This window comes from Saimiri boliviensis, chromosome 13, assembly GCF_048565385.1.
Source record: "Saimiri boliviensis isolate mSaiBol1 chromosome 13, mSaiBol1.pri, whole genome shotgun sequence".
Taxonomy (NCBI): domain Eukaryota; kingdom Metazoa; phylum Chordata; class Mammalia; order Primates; family Cebidae; genus Saimiri; species Saimiri boliviensis.
In genome coordinates, this window is record NC_133461.1 from 63,695,535 (window position 1) to 63,712,237 (window position 16,703).

Below are 16,703 nucleotides of genomic sequence, written 5' to 3' on the forward strand. Positions count from 1 at the left end.
ATACATAGAGACCAAAAGGCGCATAGTGGTTGTTGGGGCCCGGGGAGGGAGGAACTGGGGAGCTAGTGTTTAATGAGTGCAGAGTTTGCGTTTGGGATAAAAAGTTCTGAGGGTAGGCCAAGTGCAGGGGCTCATGCCTGTAATCCCAGAACTTTGGGAGGCCAAGGCAGGCAGATCATGAGGTCAGAAGTTCAAGACCAGACTGGCCAACATGGTGAAACCCTATCTCTACTAAAAAATGCAAAAATTAGTTGGGCATGGTGGCTCATGCCTGTAATACCAGCTACTTGGGAGGCTGAGGAAGGAGAATTGCTTGAACTGGGACCCGGGAGGTGGAGGTTGCAGTGAGCTGAGGTTGTGCCACTGCACTCCAGCCTGGTACACTGTACACTACTACATACATTTTACCAAACTTAATTTCTTTTTTAATTCAAAAAAAGAAATAAATGATACAGTAGATACACATAAGTTCTGTTCATCTCTTGGAGTTGCTGTAACAAGCACAATTCAACTCAAACCCAGGAGACAGATTTTGACGAGAATCTTCCTACCTGACATGAGAATCCTGCAGTGCCAGGAGGACAGACACAATTCTCTAAAAGAGATGCAACCTTGTCTTCTGGATGCAGCTTTTCAGCCTTTCTGGCAACCTCCATTGAAATGTCTGAGATTCTGTGCAGCCATTATGTCAAGAAGAGAGAGAATGCTAACATTTGAAAAACTTTCTCGAAACATAGCACGTGACCTAACATTTGCATACATAAGAAACCAGAGCTTTGCTCCGTGTTCGGAGGAGCTCCCGCTTGTGATTATAAGTGAAATGTGTAAAGCACATTAGTACTGTCAGGACACGTTTTGGACATTTTAGTATTTAAAAATAATGACACAGAAGTACACATAAAAGACCTGTTGAAATGCCGATTAGGCCAAGACTTAATGGCTTTCTTTATGGGCTAAAGTATTAGATGAGTAGGTAACAGCATTCTTTATATATCATTATGAAGACATGGGCTTTCAGTTTTCATGGGCAGAAAATAGCAGTTGTTTGGTTTGTTTTTTTGTTTTGTTTTTTTTTTTTTGCATTTTATCTTCAGCCAAGGTTCCACTATGATGTTCTTATATTTTATATCTGTAGGTGGATAATTTAAGTTATAACTCACGTATTCCAAAATGATATTAATATTTAACAACGTTTTGGTAGGGAACTGACCTACACGTGTTAATAAAAATAGTAGGTAATGGAAGTGCAATGAGTCAACATCTTTCAGTTTGCTTTCAAATATCAAAATAACAGTCAAAATTCTAGAGGCTCCAAGTACCTGCTTTGCTGTAATCCTTGACCATACGAGGCCTTGATGAGGATGTACTCAATATTGCTAAGGACAGACATAAAATCCTCTCGAGTGACAGGTTTTTCAGAAACAGAGTTAAAATATTTCCAATAATTCTGTAGAATGAGAAACACATTCAATTAAGCTCAGAGGCCAAATTCTGACAGGCATAAAACTTATTAAGAATAAATTCTTTTATAAATTTCTCCAGAAACAAGCCCCGTTCTGTGCATGCCGCTGTGTATAACTGACGACCTCCTGAAACCTCCATGGGCCAGCACAGGGTCAGTCCCATTTATCAACAGATATACATTACCATGTGACAGAGCCAGCCACACAGTGAACATCCCGTAAAGATCTGCTGGAAGAATAACAGACACTTCCCAAATCTGAGCAAGTCCAAAGCCTTCTGTACCACTATCTCTATGCAGTTTGAAAATAATATATCAAGATAAAGAATTTAAGATGTAGTGCCCACTAAATTGACATAAGCCTGACGTACATTTCTTGAGAATTTGAAATTTGAATTGTTTTTGGAAATCCTGCTAATCCCACTGGAATTTTGCAGGGTCTTCTTGCTCAGTCTCTCTCTCTCTTTTTTTTTTTTTTTTTTTGAGACAGTTTCGCTCTGCTGCCCAGGCTGGAGTACAGTGGTGCAATCTCGGCTCACTGCAACCTCTGCTTCCCAGGTTCAAGCGATTATCCCACCTCAGCCTCCCAAGTAGCTGGGACTATAGGCATGCACCACCATGCCCGGCTAATTTTTCTATTTTTAGTGGAGATGGGGTTTCACTATGTTCCCCAGGCTGGTCTCCAACTCCTGACCTCAGGTGATCCACCCACCTTGGCCTCCCAAAGTGCTGGGATTACAGGTGTGACCTACCACTCCTGGCTGCTCATTCTCTTATTAATGGCTTTTAGCTTTCACTACATCCATAGCAAAGTTGATAGCTTTAAGGAACTTATATGAAAAGATCCCATTATCACCTCTCTCATTGCTACTTCCTGTTCCTGTCTCACTCCATTCTCTGGGGCTGGCGCATCCATGTAAATGACTTGCTTTCTGGTCCGACCACCTTTGATGAGAACTTGAGGCTCAAAATTGGAGGTGCCGACGCCATCCAAAGAATAGAAGGCCACGCTGTACTTTAGTTTGCCACCGTAGGCCATGAGCTAGCAAATAATAAAGTGTTGTTTACTTATCTGACAAAGCTTTGGTTCAAAAACATTTTATTGCAAGCCTGCCACCATATGAGAGAAATCTCATAGCTTAAAAATACATCTCATGGGTGAAATACGTTGTCTGGAATTTTATTTCTTCTAATTCCATTTAATTATGGATTATTAAGTTGACCTAAGTTACATAGTTCTTTTTGAGAATACAAGCAAAAGTAAGCTTCAAAATAACAAATCAATGTGGTAGTGATGGAATTTATTTTCAGATTCCTTTAAATTAAAAATCTCCATATCTCAAGGAGAACTGGATGCCTATTTGCGAATTGTAAAAATCAGGGTGAATTCATACACAGACTCCAATGCTTATATAAACAAAAAATTCAACTGATCCCTTTCATGACTCTTTTACAGTAGTCTTTCCCCCCCAAAATGAGTGATGATTCCTTGAATGGGCCCCCCAGGCCATAGCACCCAGGTTTGTATAGAGAGAATATTAGTAAATACAGTACAGTCCCATACCATGTAAAGACATTTCAGTCCATGACAAACCACATATACACCACCCATGGTCTCATGAGATTATAATATCACAACGTTTGCATCTAATGACACATTCCCCAGAATGTATCTCCATTGTTAGGTGACAAATGACTGTACATGTTTTTTGACTGAGTGCTTTAGGAAGAACCAAATTAATATAATGTAACTTTTTAAAAAACTTTTAAAATGAATGAAAAATTTTAAGGAACCATATATTTGAGACTTTTATAAGCATTAAACTTCTCTGAGCCCAATTAAAAGAGGAATTAATAACCACTTCTTTAAATGACAGGCCAGCCCAGACTATGGTGATTTTAAATGATTTCCATATCTCCCAGGAAGCGCAGCCCTCACCTGGTCACTCTGGAACTGCTGCGGCAGCCGCCAGTAAAACGGCTCTGCATGGACGTGCTGCCGCACTGTGACGGCGTCCAGCAGGAAGTCGGGGGCCTGGTAGTACACCCCCTCGGTCGTGCCCCTCAGGTTACTCTGAGAAACCACACGCAGAAGAGGCTGATCGGAGCTCAGCGTTACCTAAGCCATGAAAGGGAGAGAACGTGCACTTCAAAACGTGAACTTCCCACTCCAGTTTCGTTCTTGAGATTCCACCATTGTTTCACAGATGAAACAGCTTCACTATTCAAACAGAAACAGTGAAGACTTTTCCTTTAAACCAAACATCTGGCTGAAAATGAACAGAAAGTGCTTTAAACTATTGCGTGTAGGCCCAAACTGTTGCTCCTCTGGGGAAATGCTCCATGACATGCAGAAGACGACTGAGATTCTGCCGTTTTATCTTCTCTCCAATGAAAGCTTTTCGTAGATTAGCTAAGGAACAACACGAAGAGCCTTTCATTCAAGCTCCATTTACTTCCGTGGCCAGCAGAAGCCGAGCTCTGATTCATGCTCTCACCCAAATTAGCTTCCTAGAATTTCTGATGCTATAAAAGCAAAATTTAATGTGAACACTTGACTGTGTCTCCCACCCTCAACCACCTCCCAAGGGGAGTGGGGTTAGAAGCAGGACATTTCGGCTGTGTGTGACTTACTGGGGTCCTCATGTAGCCCTCCAGCTCTGAGCAGAGGTGGGACAGCCCGGAGCAGAAGCAGGGGGAGCACCCCAGGGGGTTGTCTGCACGGAGAGCGAAGGTGCCCTCTCGACACTTGCTGCACTGAGGGCCAAAGACGTTCTCCTAGAAGGGAACAAGTAAAGGATTTGTTTTTGTCTGGAAAAGAAATGTGACTTCTGAACAAACAAACAAAATAAAACACAAACATAATTTTAAAAATAATTATAGATGCACAAGCATCCGTTTCCTCCAGCCAGGCCCTGAGCTCTCTGAGTGTCAGTTTTCTCAAAGACCTAATCAGTGATTCTCAAACACAGATGATTATCAGAATCATCTTGGAAGCTTTTGGAAAATAGCTTCCCTGATGAGAATGTCCGAGGCAGCTCTGGAAGCTGCCTCGAGTCCCCAGGCGATTCTGATGATCCCTGGGCATGCAAGCCACCGGCCAGGTGATTATTATTGTTATTATTATTATTATTATTATTATTATTATTTTGTTTTTTGAGACGAAGTCTCACCCGGTCACCAGGCTGGAGTGCAGTGGCACAATCTTGGCTGACTGCAATCTCTGCCTCCTAAGTTCAAGCAATGCTTCTGCCTCAGCCTCCCAAGGGACTACAAGCACGTGCCACCATACTCAGCTATTTTTTGTATTTTTAGTAGAGATGGGGTTTCACCACGTTGGCCAAGATGGTCTCGATCTCCTGACCTCAGGTGATCTGCCCACCTCGGCCTCCCAAAGTGCCAGGATTGCAAGCATGAGCCACCGCGCCCAGCTCTGGTGATTATTAAGACAGGGTCTGGAGCTCTATCATCTCTCATCATAACTGTTATTATAAGATGTGGCAGAGGCTGAGTGCCATGGCTCATGCCTGTAATCCTGACATGACACTTTGGGAGGCTGAGGTAGGTAGATCACCCGAGATCAGGAGTTTAAGATCAGCCTGACCAAAGTGGTGAAACTCCTTCCCTACTAAAAATACCAAAAAAAAAAAAAAAAAAAAAAAAAAAAAAATAGCTGGACATGATAGCGCACATCTGTAGTCCCAGCTACTCAGGAGGCTGAGGCAGGAGAATCGCTTGACCAGGGAGGCAGAGGTGGCAGTGAGCCGAGATCATGCCATTGCACTGCAGCTTGGGTGACAGAGCGAGACTCTGTCTCAAAAAAAAAAAAAAAAAAAAAAAAAAAAAATGTGGCAGAAAATAGGGAGACTGAGGCTTCCATTACTCCCAGACCATAATATCTACATGAGTTTTCCTTTTTATCTCCAGTCACCCATCAAGTCATTACCATCATCAAGCCAGAGGGCTTCCATCTCACCACCCATAGGAAAAAGGACCTGAGAAAGCGGCTCTGACTCCTGATAGCAAAGCACATCGGGAAAAGTAACGAAAATACACAAAACTTATAATGATGCTGAAATCTTGCCTCTCAGGAAAATAAACCCTGATTTCCGTCAGTGTGGCCAGCACATACGAGAGCCCAATAACCTCACAGAGATCACATTACAGATCCCAAAGCCCTGAGGTACCTGCCTCACCTGCATACTCAAGAAATGCAGCCACTCAGCCTCTGGGATATATGACCAAAAACTCAGGGCAGTTCTCAAATCGGTTCCATCATCTGATGCTTTTAACAGTAAAAATTCAATTTTGAAAATCATCCATCACTTTAGAGAAGCCTGAGAGACTTTGAACTCAGCTGTGGAAGGGAGTGTGAACTCACTCGGAGAAGCATCTCAAACCTGGCTGATTGGGTATATAGTCAAAGCCCAAGAGTCACGATGAGGAGCCAGAGAGAGGAAGAAAGAGGAGGATGAAAGGCAAATACCTTGCAAGAGCAGGCTCCGGTTTCCTTCGCACAGCTGCAGAGACCCTGCTCCAGGTTGCAGGTGTCCCCCGACGTCCCCCTCAGGTCACAGTCACAGGGAACACAGTCAGGAAAGCCTCTGTAACCTAAGGAGCACTGATCGCAGTCCCGGCCACCAAATTTCGACTTGCACTGGCAATGGCCAGTGACCATGTCGCACTGATGATGGGTCGATCCCACGAGACTGCAATTGCAGGCCTGAGAGGCGGGAAAGCAACTCAATAAAAAGGCAGATTTGATGCTTCTAAATCTGCAGTTTTGAATTACGGCAAAACACTACATGTGGGAAGTTCTACAAATGAACCCTCTCCCTCTTGCTATTGCTCCATGGATTCACTTTGCCAAGTGCCAACAGGAGACGGGCACTGTGTTGCTGAAAATTTGTGCATCTTAGTGGCATATCTGCCTGGGGCCAAAATTGTGGACTGAAATTAAATCTACTAGGTCAAAACAGGCTAACAAAATTACTGTAGAAATCAGGCCAGGTATAGTGGCTCATGTCTGTAATCCCAGCACTCTGGGATGTAGAAGTCGGAAGATCACTTGAGCCCAGCAGTTTGAGACCAGCCTGGACAACACAGTGAGATCCCATCTCTACAAGTAATGAAAAAATTAGCTGGGACTGTAATCCCAGCCACTTGCGGGGCTGAAGCGGGAGGATTGCTTGAGCCCAAGAGGTCGAGGATACAGTGAGCTTCGATGGCACCACTGCACTCCAGCCTGGGTGACAGAGCAAGGCTCTGTTTCAAAAAAAAAAAAAAAAAGTAATTTCCTGGCTGGGCACAGAGACTCACACCCCAGCACTTTGGGAGGCCAAGGTGGGCAGATCACGAGGTCAAGAGATCAAGACCATCCTGGCCGACATGGTGAAATCCCATCTCTACTAAAAATACAAAAATTAGCTGGGCACGGCGGCACGTGCCTGTAGTCCCAGCTACTCGGGAGGCTGAGGCAGGAGAATCGCTTGAACCTGGGAGGCAGAGGTTGCAGTGAGCCGAGATCACACCACTGCACTCCAGCCTGGTGACAGAGCCAGACTGCGTCTCAAAAAAAGTAATTTCCTATTGTTTTCAAAACACAAACTATAACCAACTTTAACTGAAGAAGTCTGCATAGAATACTGGAGGCCCCAAAGGTTGGACACAAACCCCCAGTAAAGTGATTTATAACTTTCTCTTGGAAGATAGTATACATTGCACAATATATTCAAAGAGCACTCAAATATTTTTTGGATTTTCTAACTATTGATGTAACAACTAGGTTCTTGAAGAAAACCTAGAATAAGGTGTTTTAAGGGTGTCGTGTCTTCCACTTTGATTCCTACCATCTGCACTGAGGTCCTTTGTTTTTGTTTTTTAAGGTAGGGTCTTTCTCTGTTGTTCAGGCTGAAGTGAAGTGGTGCGATCACAGCTCACTACAGCCTTGAATCCCCAGGCTCAATTAATCCCCCTGCCTCAGGCTCCCAAGTAGCTGGGACCACAGGCATGTGCCACCATGTCAGGCTAAATTTTTTTATCATTATTTTTTGCAAAGGCAGGGTCTCGCTTTGTTGCCCAGGTTGGTCTTGAATTCCTGGATTCAAATGATCCCCCTGCCTCAGCCTCCCAAAGTACAGTGATTACAGGTGTGAGCCACTAGGCCTGGTCCACATTTGAGTTTTTTAATTAAAAAAATCACAAAGCTATTCGACCGGTTAAAGTCCAGCAAATACACAGAAGAAAAGGCCTACAACTCGCGAAAGCAAAGCAACTCTCAGTTAAGCAAGAGTGTGGGTGACAGAGCTCACCTGGCACCCCACCTCCAGGTCGTAGCCCCAGTGCCCATCCTCACATTCTTCACACTTCCCACCCTGTGTGTGAGGGGGACATACACATGCTCCAGTTTCTGGGTCACAGGTGTTCCGAGTATGTGGACAGTCACAGGCTGAAATAAAAATGAATGCTGTGTTACACATCTGGGAGGGCTGAGAGCTGATGCTGCTACTTCCGTTTTATTAAGAGTCCAAGCCAACCTTCTCGCTCCTAAAAGATGCCTCACAGTTCCCAAGACCCCTCATGTCTCATGGAGGTGGCCAGCCCTCCATGTCAGGAGATGCTGGAGGAAGAGGGGAAATGGGGACAGGGCAGGGGAAATAGAGAGAAGAGTGAAGACGACACCGCTAGGTGAGCACAGGGGGAGCCAACATTTACTGAGCCCTTACTGCATGCCAAATGTCGTGCTGAGGACTTTGTATATAGCACCTACACTAACTTCTCAATGAAGATTCTCATTAGCATCCCCATTTTACAGAGGAGAAAACTGAGGCCAAGCCAAGGTAAGTAATGAATCTAAGCTCCCACAATTAGTAGGAAACAGTCATGACCAAAACTTAGGCTTGTACCCTGATAGGGATCAGAAGCGAGAAAAAGGGTATGAAATCCTCCCGGGAAAGAAGAGAAAAAGGAAAGGCACTTAATCAAAATTAGTTGGAAGTAGAGGGAGGGCCCAAGGAAAGGTCCGGGAATGCCTGCCAAGTCTCAAACAAGGAAATCAAGGCTTACGTGTACAGCTACCATCCTGGTATGTGTAGAAGCCACGGGCACACCTGTCACACCTTTTCCCTGCCACACCTGGGATGCAGTGACATTGGCCTTCATCTGTGCAGTCATCTGACACGGAGCCTGCCGTGCTGCAGTTGCAGGGCTGGCAGCCATGGCCTGAGTCCAGCCCATAGTAGCCACGCTGTTTCACCAGAGGGGGAGAACATGGAAACCAACATATGTTTTAATAAATGACTCCCATATCAGAATGCTCCAGAACACACACAGGATATGTCATAGAATCATAAAGCTTTCATGACACAATCGCTCTCCCTTTACAGTGAGCGTCCATTCTCTAGATAGGCACGGCACTCGCTAGCCATGCTTTGTGACATGGTTTGGCTCTGTGTGCCCACCCAAATCTCAAATGGAATTGTAATCCCTGTGTGTCGAAGGAGAAAGGTGACTTGATCATAGGGGCAGCTCCCCCATGCTGTTCTCGTGATAGTGAATTCTCATGAGAGCTGATGGTTTTCTAAGTGGTGACAGTTCCTCCTTCACATGCTCTCACTCTCTCCTGCTGCCTCGTGAAGAAGGTGCCTGCCTCTCCTTCCACCATGATTGTTAAGTTTCCTGAGGCCTCCCCAGCCATTCGAAACTGTGAGTCAATTAAACCTCCTTTGTTGATAAATTGCCCAGTCTTAGGTAGTATCTTTATAGCAGTGTGAGAACAGACTAATACACTTGGGGACTTAGCTCCTTCTGAGTCATAGATTCAATTGCCTCTGTACCAAGGCTAAGGTGTCAATTAGTCACATGCCTCTTACCAAGCACTGGTCACACTTCTGTCCAGTCACGTTTGGTTTGCAGTCACAGAGCCCCGTCTCAAGATGGCACATGGCAGAATGGGAGCCTTTCTCATGGCATTCACAGGCTAACACATATGCACACAAAGACATATTAACCCTCACTTCTTAGTACAGTTATCATAAAATCCTTAATCCCCAAAGGAAAAAAAAATGTGAACATTCGATGTTTCAAATTACAAAACTAAAAATACTATTATTAGCAATAACTTTAAAAGTTTAGCATTTTTCTGAAGAGTAAACTAAAACAGGGTTGCTGGAAAGATCCATCACAGGAAAAAAACATTGACGCTATTAAGATAATAATTAGCAAATTTGCTTAATCAATATCATGAATTCCTTGATGTTTTTTAAATGAGCTACAAATTCCCATGAAAAACATGCAATGGAGATTTCAATATCAACTTTGCCATTTGCTCTGATTCCAGTCAGGTACATGTTTAATATTTTAAAGCTCAGTTAAAATATAATACATATTAATATTATAAATTTAATGAAAAATATCTTTTCATTAAATACGATATTCCAGTTCTAAGTCATGAGTCATTTGTAGTTTCAGGCCAGATGGCTCCATTTTACCTATAGTTACAACACGATGCTTCAAGCCACAAAGTCCCCTACCTTTGCAAAGTGATGCGATCTTACGGGTCCACAATATATTTAATAAATATTCACAGGGGAACCTTCAATAAGCACTTCAGTTAGAATATGTAATACGTTGGCTTGGCACAGTGGCTCATGCTTGTAATCCCAGCACTTTGGGATGCTGAGGTGGGCAGATGACCTGAGGTCAGGAGTTCAAGACCAGCCTGGCTAACATGGTGAAACCCTAAAGGAAAAAATATGTGAACATTCGATGTTCACACTTTTTTTCAGTAGAGACAGGGTTCAAGTTCAAGACCAGACTGATCTTGAGCTCTTTCTACTTTAGTAAAAACCCTGTTTCTACTAAAAATACAAAAATTAGCTGGGCATGGTGGCAAGTATCTGTAATCCCAGGTACTCGGGAGGAGGAAGCAGGAGAATCACTTGAACCCAAGAGGCAGAGGTTGCAGTGAGCCGAGATCACACCATTACACTCTAGCTTGGACGTCAAGACTGAAACTTCATCAAAAAAGAAAGAAAGAAAGAAAAGAATACTTAATCTGTAGCCTGACAAAATATCCCAGGCACAGTTTACGAATGCGTGGACTCAGAACATGTACAATGTGTGCCATGACATAACGATACAAGAAAAAAGAAAAAAACTTCACGAGTAATGGAAAGCCCAAACACAGCCTGGAGGCCGAAGCAAGAGTGCTGGACAAGGGACGGGAAGGTTGCGGGCAGAGGAAATGCACTGGGATCCGCCTCCGTCATGACTGAGGCCAGCCTGGCCATCCGTTTTCCTGGAGTGGGAAACAGTGCCTTAACGCTGCAGTCCCACAGGAGACTCCATTCAATGGTGCCCTTCAGGGACTTGCTCCGTCAACCCCGTAGCTGGACCATGTGGGCTCTGCTGCTAACTCCCCGGCACATCCTTCTCCACTGCCCCCCCATCAACCACAAGACAAGACATCGGAGTGCCCCCCTTTTGAGCCTCCATCGGAGCGCCCACCTCCCTGGCACATCTGTCCAATCCAACTTTGCCTAGTGTCCTCCTGGCCCCTTGTCTGCTACAACTGTTCTCCCTAAAGTCTCCAGGGATTTCCCAGGCACCAAACTCAGGGAGCAGATTCCGGTCCCCCTTTTACCACATAGCTCTGTAGAAGGGACTCCATGACCTCGTTCTTCCTTTTGTATCACCCTCTTACTGCGGTTTTCGGGACACCCACTCTCCTGTCCTTCCTCCTGTTCCTCAGGTGTCTCCCTGTCCATGTCTCATTTAAAGCCACCTCCTTTCTCTGAGGAATATTTAAAGTTCAATGCAAGTATGATCAATGCAACTATTGATGATGATTTAAAAAATCATATTCACTGTATGATGTGTCTGTCAGTCTGAGCCTGTCACATTCAGTATTTGTACTTTCATTGCAAACCAAGGAGGGAGGCGAAATCATGTTCTCTATTTTTGGTGTGAAGTCTATAACTTAAGAAGATTAGCTAGCTTTCCATAGGTCACACAGCTATTACCAGTTCTCTCTCTGTAGTAATAATTACTGTGGTTCTTTTTTTTTTTTTTTTTTTTTTTTTTGAGACAGGGTCTCTGTCACCCAGGCTGGAGTGCAGTGGCACAATCTCGGTTTACTGCCACTTCCACCTCCCAGACTCAAGTGATCTTCCCACCTCAGCCTCCCGAGCAGCTAGGATTATAGGCACCCACCACCACACCCAGCTAATTTTTGTATTTTTGGTAATGATGGGTTTTGCCATGTTGGCCAGGCTGATCTCGAACTCTTGACCTCAGGTGATCCACCTGCCTTGGCCTCCCAAAGTGTTAGGATTACAGGCATGAGCCACCATGCCTGGCCTATTTTATAGTAATTCTTAATCAAAATAGTATGCATATTATAAATAGTACTAACTTAAAATAGTATTATTTGTGGCCGATTACTGAATAGCCAGGTACTTTATATATGTTCTAATTCTCAGGCGCTCACAATATAAAAATTATACTCATTTAACTTATTTAATATAAGATTCCTTTAACATTAGAGCTCTGTGGGGTTTCTCACCACCCTCATCTCCCCCTGCACTCTACTCTACCTGGATGGCCTGTCCACACCCCTGGCTGCAGCTGCTGCCCCACAGCAGAGGCAGAAGGTGAACCTGATGATCAGTTCCTCCTCCTACCAAGCTTCAAGTGAGTCTGAGATAGGGGCCGGTAAACAGATAAATATTGGGTTGAACTACACGCGCTTGCTTTGGAGAAGATCAATCACGTACAACACCGGCACTTTCACCTGGTTTAACCTAATAGACTATAGTATTATAGAAGAATGGGGGGCCCTACCGGAAGTCCATAGAGGGAATCCTGCTATAGAAATGGAGGGATTGCTTGTGAAATATACAGAAACAGCTCACAGGACTTTGTCTTATCGAAGCGCGGGGATTCGAGAGAGAGGATGAGAAATGAGTAAAAGCTGTGAGTGCTCAGAAACTAGAGACAGCCTGGACAGCGTCACCCCTGCTAGCCCAGGCCAGACCCAAATCCCAGTTCCAGCCCCTCTACCTGTCCTTCCCCCACCTCCAACCTGTCACGAACACCTAGTTTATGTCTTCTCTTTTATCTCTATGGCAAGGGCCCTACCTGAAGCCCTCATCAACGCTTTCCAGCATGATTCATTTCCAGTCTTGTCTCCTATCCCAACACCCCTGCAGCCAGTCTCTCCACACTGGCGATATTTAAACACACAGCTCCAATCACTCATGTCTGTGCAAGTTGCTGCCAAGTCCCAGGCCAGGGAGGACGAAGTGACCTCAGCACCTCAGCACCTCAGCACTGCACACGAGACCCTTCCAGTGTGATGTGACTGCTTCGCACCTGTCAGCCCGAGACCTCCCCTCCCTGTCTCTGTCTTTTCCATTCTGGCCACTCTTCTCTCCAGCTTCCACCTCGGGCAGGGCCTGCCTGCTTGCCTGGGCCCATCTGCCCACATTGGTCACTCTTCTTGAGACTCTCCTTCCCATCCTTCAAGTCTCAGACGAACAGAACTCCCTTCAGGAGGCAGTCGTGGCTGCCCTGGGCTGATGGGCCTGCCCATCCTGTCTGCCTTCAAGTGCACCCCGGGCCAGTCATTCATCGCCTTGACCTTCACAGTCCTGCCCTGTGGCCACTAACGACACGTGTCTACCAAACACTGGCGATGTGGCTTATGCAACTGAAGACCCGAATCTCTAATTGAGTTTAAATTTAAATACTGAAGCAGTTTTGTCAATGTGGATGCCAATATTAAAGAAAGTAATTGGCTGGGCACGGTGGCTCATGCCTGTAATCCCAGCACTTTGGGAGGCCAAGGTAGGTGGATCACCCGAGATCAAGAGTTCAAGACCAGCCTGGCCAACATGGTGAAACCCTGTCTCTACCAGAAAAAAAAAAAAAAAAAAAAAAATTAGCCAGGTGTAGCAGCAGGCACCTGTAATCCCAGATACTCTGTAGATTGAGGCAGGAGAATTGCTTGAACCCAGCAGGCGGAGGTTGCAGTGAGCCAAGGTCACACCATTGCACTCCAGTCTGGGTGACAAGAGCAAACCTCTGACTCAAAAAAAAAAAAAAAAAGTAAGAAAGAAAGAAAATAATTTTTGGTACGGGATGGAAAATCTTTAAATATATTTGAACCACCTTTTCAACTGTAAATATTCTGTAATCAACATACAGATCAAATATTTCTGAAGAAAATTTAGCATCCTAATTGAGCAGGGCTATAAAATAGACACTCAATTTTGATGATTGTACTAAAAAAGAAAGTAAATATTGCTTTAATACTTTTAAAACTTGATCACATGACAAAATGCTAATTTTTAATATATCAGCACAGATAAAATATATTATTAAAATACATTTCACCTACTTCTTTTTACTACTGAAAAATGTGGCTACTAAAAAAATGGTAAATTGCATGTGTGGTTTACATTATGTTTCCATTGGAAAGCAGTGGTTTGAAAATATAAAAATGATCGTTTATTATGAGTAATTATAATAGCTACTATTTATTTCATGTTTAGAACTTTAAATGTTATCCCACTGACTTCTCAGAAAGGCTTTAGTATACACATATAATTATATCCATTTTATGAATAACAAAATAGTGGCTCAGAGAGGCTAATAAATTTGCCCAATGTCACACAGTTGGTCCTAGAATCAAACTCACATTAGTCAGACTCCAACTCCTGGATCCACAGGTGTGTTTCTCCCCCTATACCATCATCATGTGTAGCTTCTTAGCAGACTTGAACCATAATTTCCCAACTACCTGTCACAGTATAGTGTCCGGGAAATACCAGACATTTAATAAACAATGAATGAACAGAGGAATGAATCACTAAGGCTTGCAGTAAAGATGGAAAGAAGTGACATGAAAATGACACAAAGGGGCCAGGTGTGGTGGCTCATGCCTATAATGCCAACACTTTGGGAGGCCAAGGCAGGCAGATCCCCTAAGGTTGGGAGTTCAAGACCAGCCTGACCGATACAGAGAAACCTCTTCTCTACTAAAAATACAAAATGGGTGTGATGGTGAGTGCCTCTAATCCCAGCTACTCGGGAGGCTGAGGCAGGAGAATCGCTTGAACCCGGAAGGTGGAGGTTGCCTTGAGCTGAGATTGTGACATTGCACTCCAGCCTGGGCAACAAGAGCAAAACTCTGTCTCAAAAAAAATAAAAATGATACAAACATTCTGTAAACTGTGAAGCATACAAATTCCATTGTCATAATTATCCTGGTATGTTAGCTGAGCAAGGTGGCCACCTGCTGAAGATCAGTTTGATTGGCCCAGGGCTAGAAAACATTTCCAATCTCTCCACCTGTGCATCGGAAAAAGACGTTTTCCGTATCGCTGGTGCCCTCTTGTGTCCCTATGTTGTAATACCATAGGATGAATTTGGCATTTATATGAAATACTCAAAATAATTTACAGTTGCCACTATTGTTCATTCACTCCTTCAATATCTGAGGGCCGAATCATCCCTCTGGCCAGGTCATCTGCAGTATAGGAGAGTCTAGTTTTCTCCATGATCCGTAATTTCAAGGCCCAAATTCAGCAGAACGACGTGGGGGTCAGGTAGTTTTGGCGCAGAAGGCTAAGATGCGTCACAGGGTGCTTCACTGGGTTTCCGGGGTTACAGTCTTACCATTTTGCACCCTTCAGCTTGGAATCCCATCTGCCTCATGCAACCCCTGAAGCATCTCCCTTACGAATGTAACAGGCTCTGAGCTTCCCGACTTTCATTTCAGTCACCGGGAGCAGAGCCAGAACTCTGTCAAGTCACGCTGGCTGCTGGAACAGCAGGCTGCACCTTTCCAGGCCACTGACCCCTATGGGTGGTGACTAACCAAGCTCAGCAGAGGGTATCTGAGGAAAAACTGGGGCTCGGGTCTGTATTTGATCAGAGACCCAGCATTAACCCAAGGAACCCCTCAAGAGAGTGAGACCTCCTAAGCTGGGCCCTGTTTGACACAGGCAGGTAGATGGTGCTAAACAGCCGACCTGACTCCACACTGGCGCACTCACCACGGCAGTTCTTGGCTGTCACAGCGTCTCCGAAGAACCCGTCAGCACACCGTTCACAGTGGGCGCCGTCTGTGTTCCCCAGGCACTTCAGGCACTCCCCGGTGACTGAGTCACAGTGACCAGCCTCCTCAGGGTCCACGTTGCCGCTGCAGTCACAGGGGACACAAGATTTGCCAGGCGCTGTTGGGTTTCCATAGTAACCGTCTGCACATCTGTATCAAAGATTGAAAGTGGGATCAGACAAATGCAATTACTTAAGGCCTTACCACACTATCCAGGGACTCCCTGAATGGCTAATAAATCAAGCTGACTCTTCCCTGAGATTTACTGTGAAAGGGATATGATTTCACACTCAGGCATTCATCCATTGTGAGGAAGGGGAAGAGCCTCCAAAATGAGTCATAAATCCTGTGGACACGTACCCATGTCCACTGCCAGCTCCAACCCACCCCTGACCACTCTGGGTGCCACACAGCCTCCTCCAGGCTCGGCCAGAGCTGGGCACTGAGATTCACACATGGGAAAGCCAGCACTGGCTTTCAGGAGCCAGAAGATGCTACTCAACCATACCACCTGTCATCTCCAGAACAGCCAGGAGCAATGGAATATTCAAATGTGTCAACTACGGATACTGACTCCTTGCTGCTTCCTATTGCTGTTTTGTTTTTTTTGTTTTATTTTCCTGAGACGGAGTCTCACTCTGTCTCCCAGGCTGGAGTGCAACGGTGCGATCTCCACTCACTGCAACCTCCACCTCCTGGGTTCAAGTGATTCTCCTGTCTCAGCCTCCCGAGTAGCTGGGATTACAGGCACCTGCCGTCATACCTGGCTAATATATATATATATAGGTATTTTTGAAGAAACCAGGTTTCATCATGTTAGTCAGGCTGGTCTCGAACTCCTGACCTCAGGTGATCCACCCACCTGACCTCCCAAAGTGCTGGGATTACAGGCATGGGGCACCATGCCCCAGTCTATTGTTCTTGATGAGAAAGTCCGACTAGCCAGGGAAAAAGAGTACTGTTCTTTAAAAATTCTCAGCAACGTTTAACATTAATTTTAAAAAATGAAATACTGATTGTTCTCAATGATTTTATGAAATAACAATTATGCATCAAAACTAACAATTATGCATCAAAACTCAAAAACCACACTTAACAATGCATTTAAAAATAAACACA

At 44.7% G+C, this 16,703-nt stretch overlaps 1 protein-coding gene across 1 annotated transcript in view; it reads right to left on the bottom strand.

Annotated features, from left to right (window-relative positions):
* The window catches only part of LAMA1 (laminin subunit alpha 1), a 180,642-nt gene that overhangs the window by 68,356 nt on the left and 95,583 nt on the right, over nt 1-16,703 (bottom strand). The window contains exons 19-28 of the mRNA XM_003924833.4: nt 15,523-15,734; nt 9,334-9,440; nt 8,528-8,708; nt 7,774-7,910; nt 5,949-6,185; nt 4,097-4,240; nt 3,402-3,581; nt 2,319-2,504; nt 1,320-1,447; nt 552-672 (exon numbers count right to left, since the gene is read on the bottom strand). Coding sequence (XP_003924882.1) covers nt 552-672; nt 1,320-1,447; nt 2,319-2,504; nt 3,402-3,581; nt 4,097-4,240; nt 5,949-6,185; nt 7,774-7,910; nt 8,528-8,708; nt 9,334-9,440; nt 15,523-15,734 — 1,633 coding nt within the window. The remainder of the gene's footprint in view (nt 1-551; nt 673-1,319; nt 1,448-2,318; nt 2,505-3,401; nt 3,582-4,096; nt 4,241-5,948; nt 6,186-7,773; nt 7,911-8,527; nt 8,709-9,333; nt 9,441-15,522; nt 15,735-16,703) is intronic.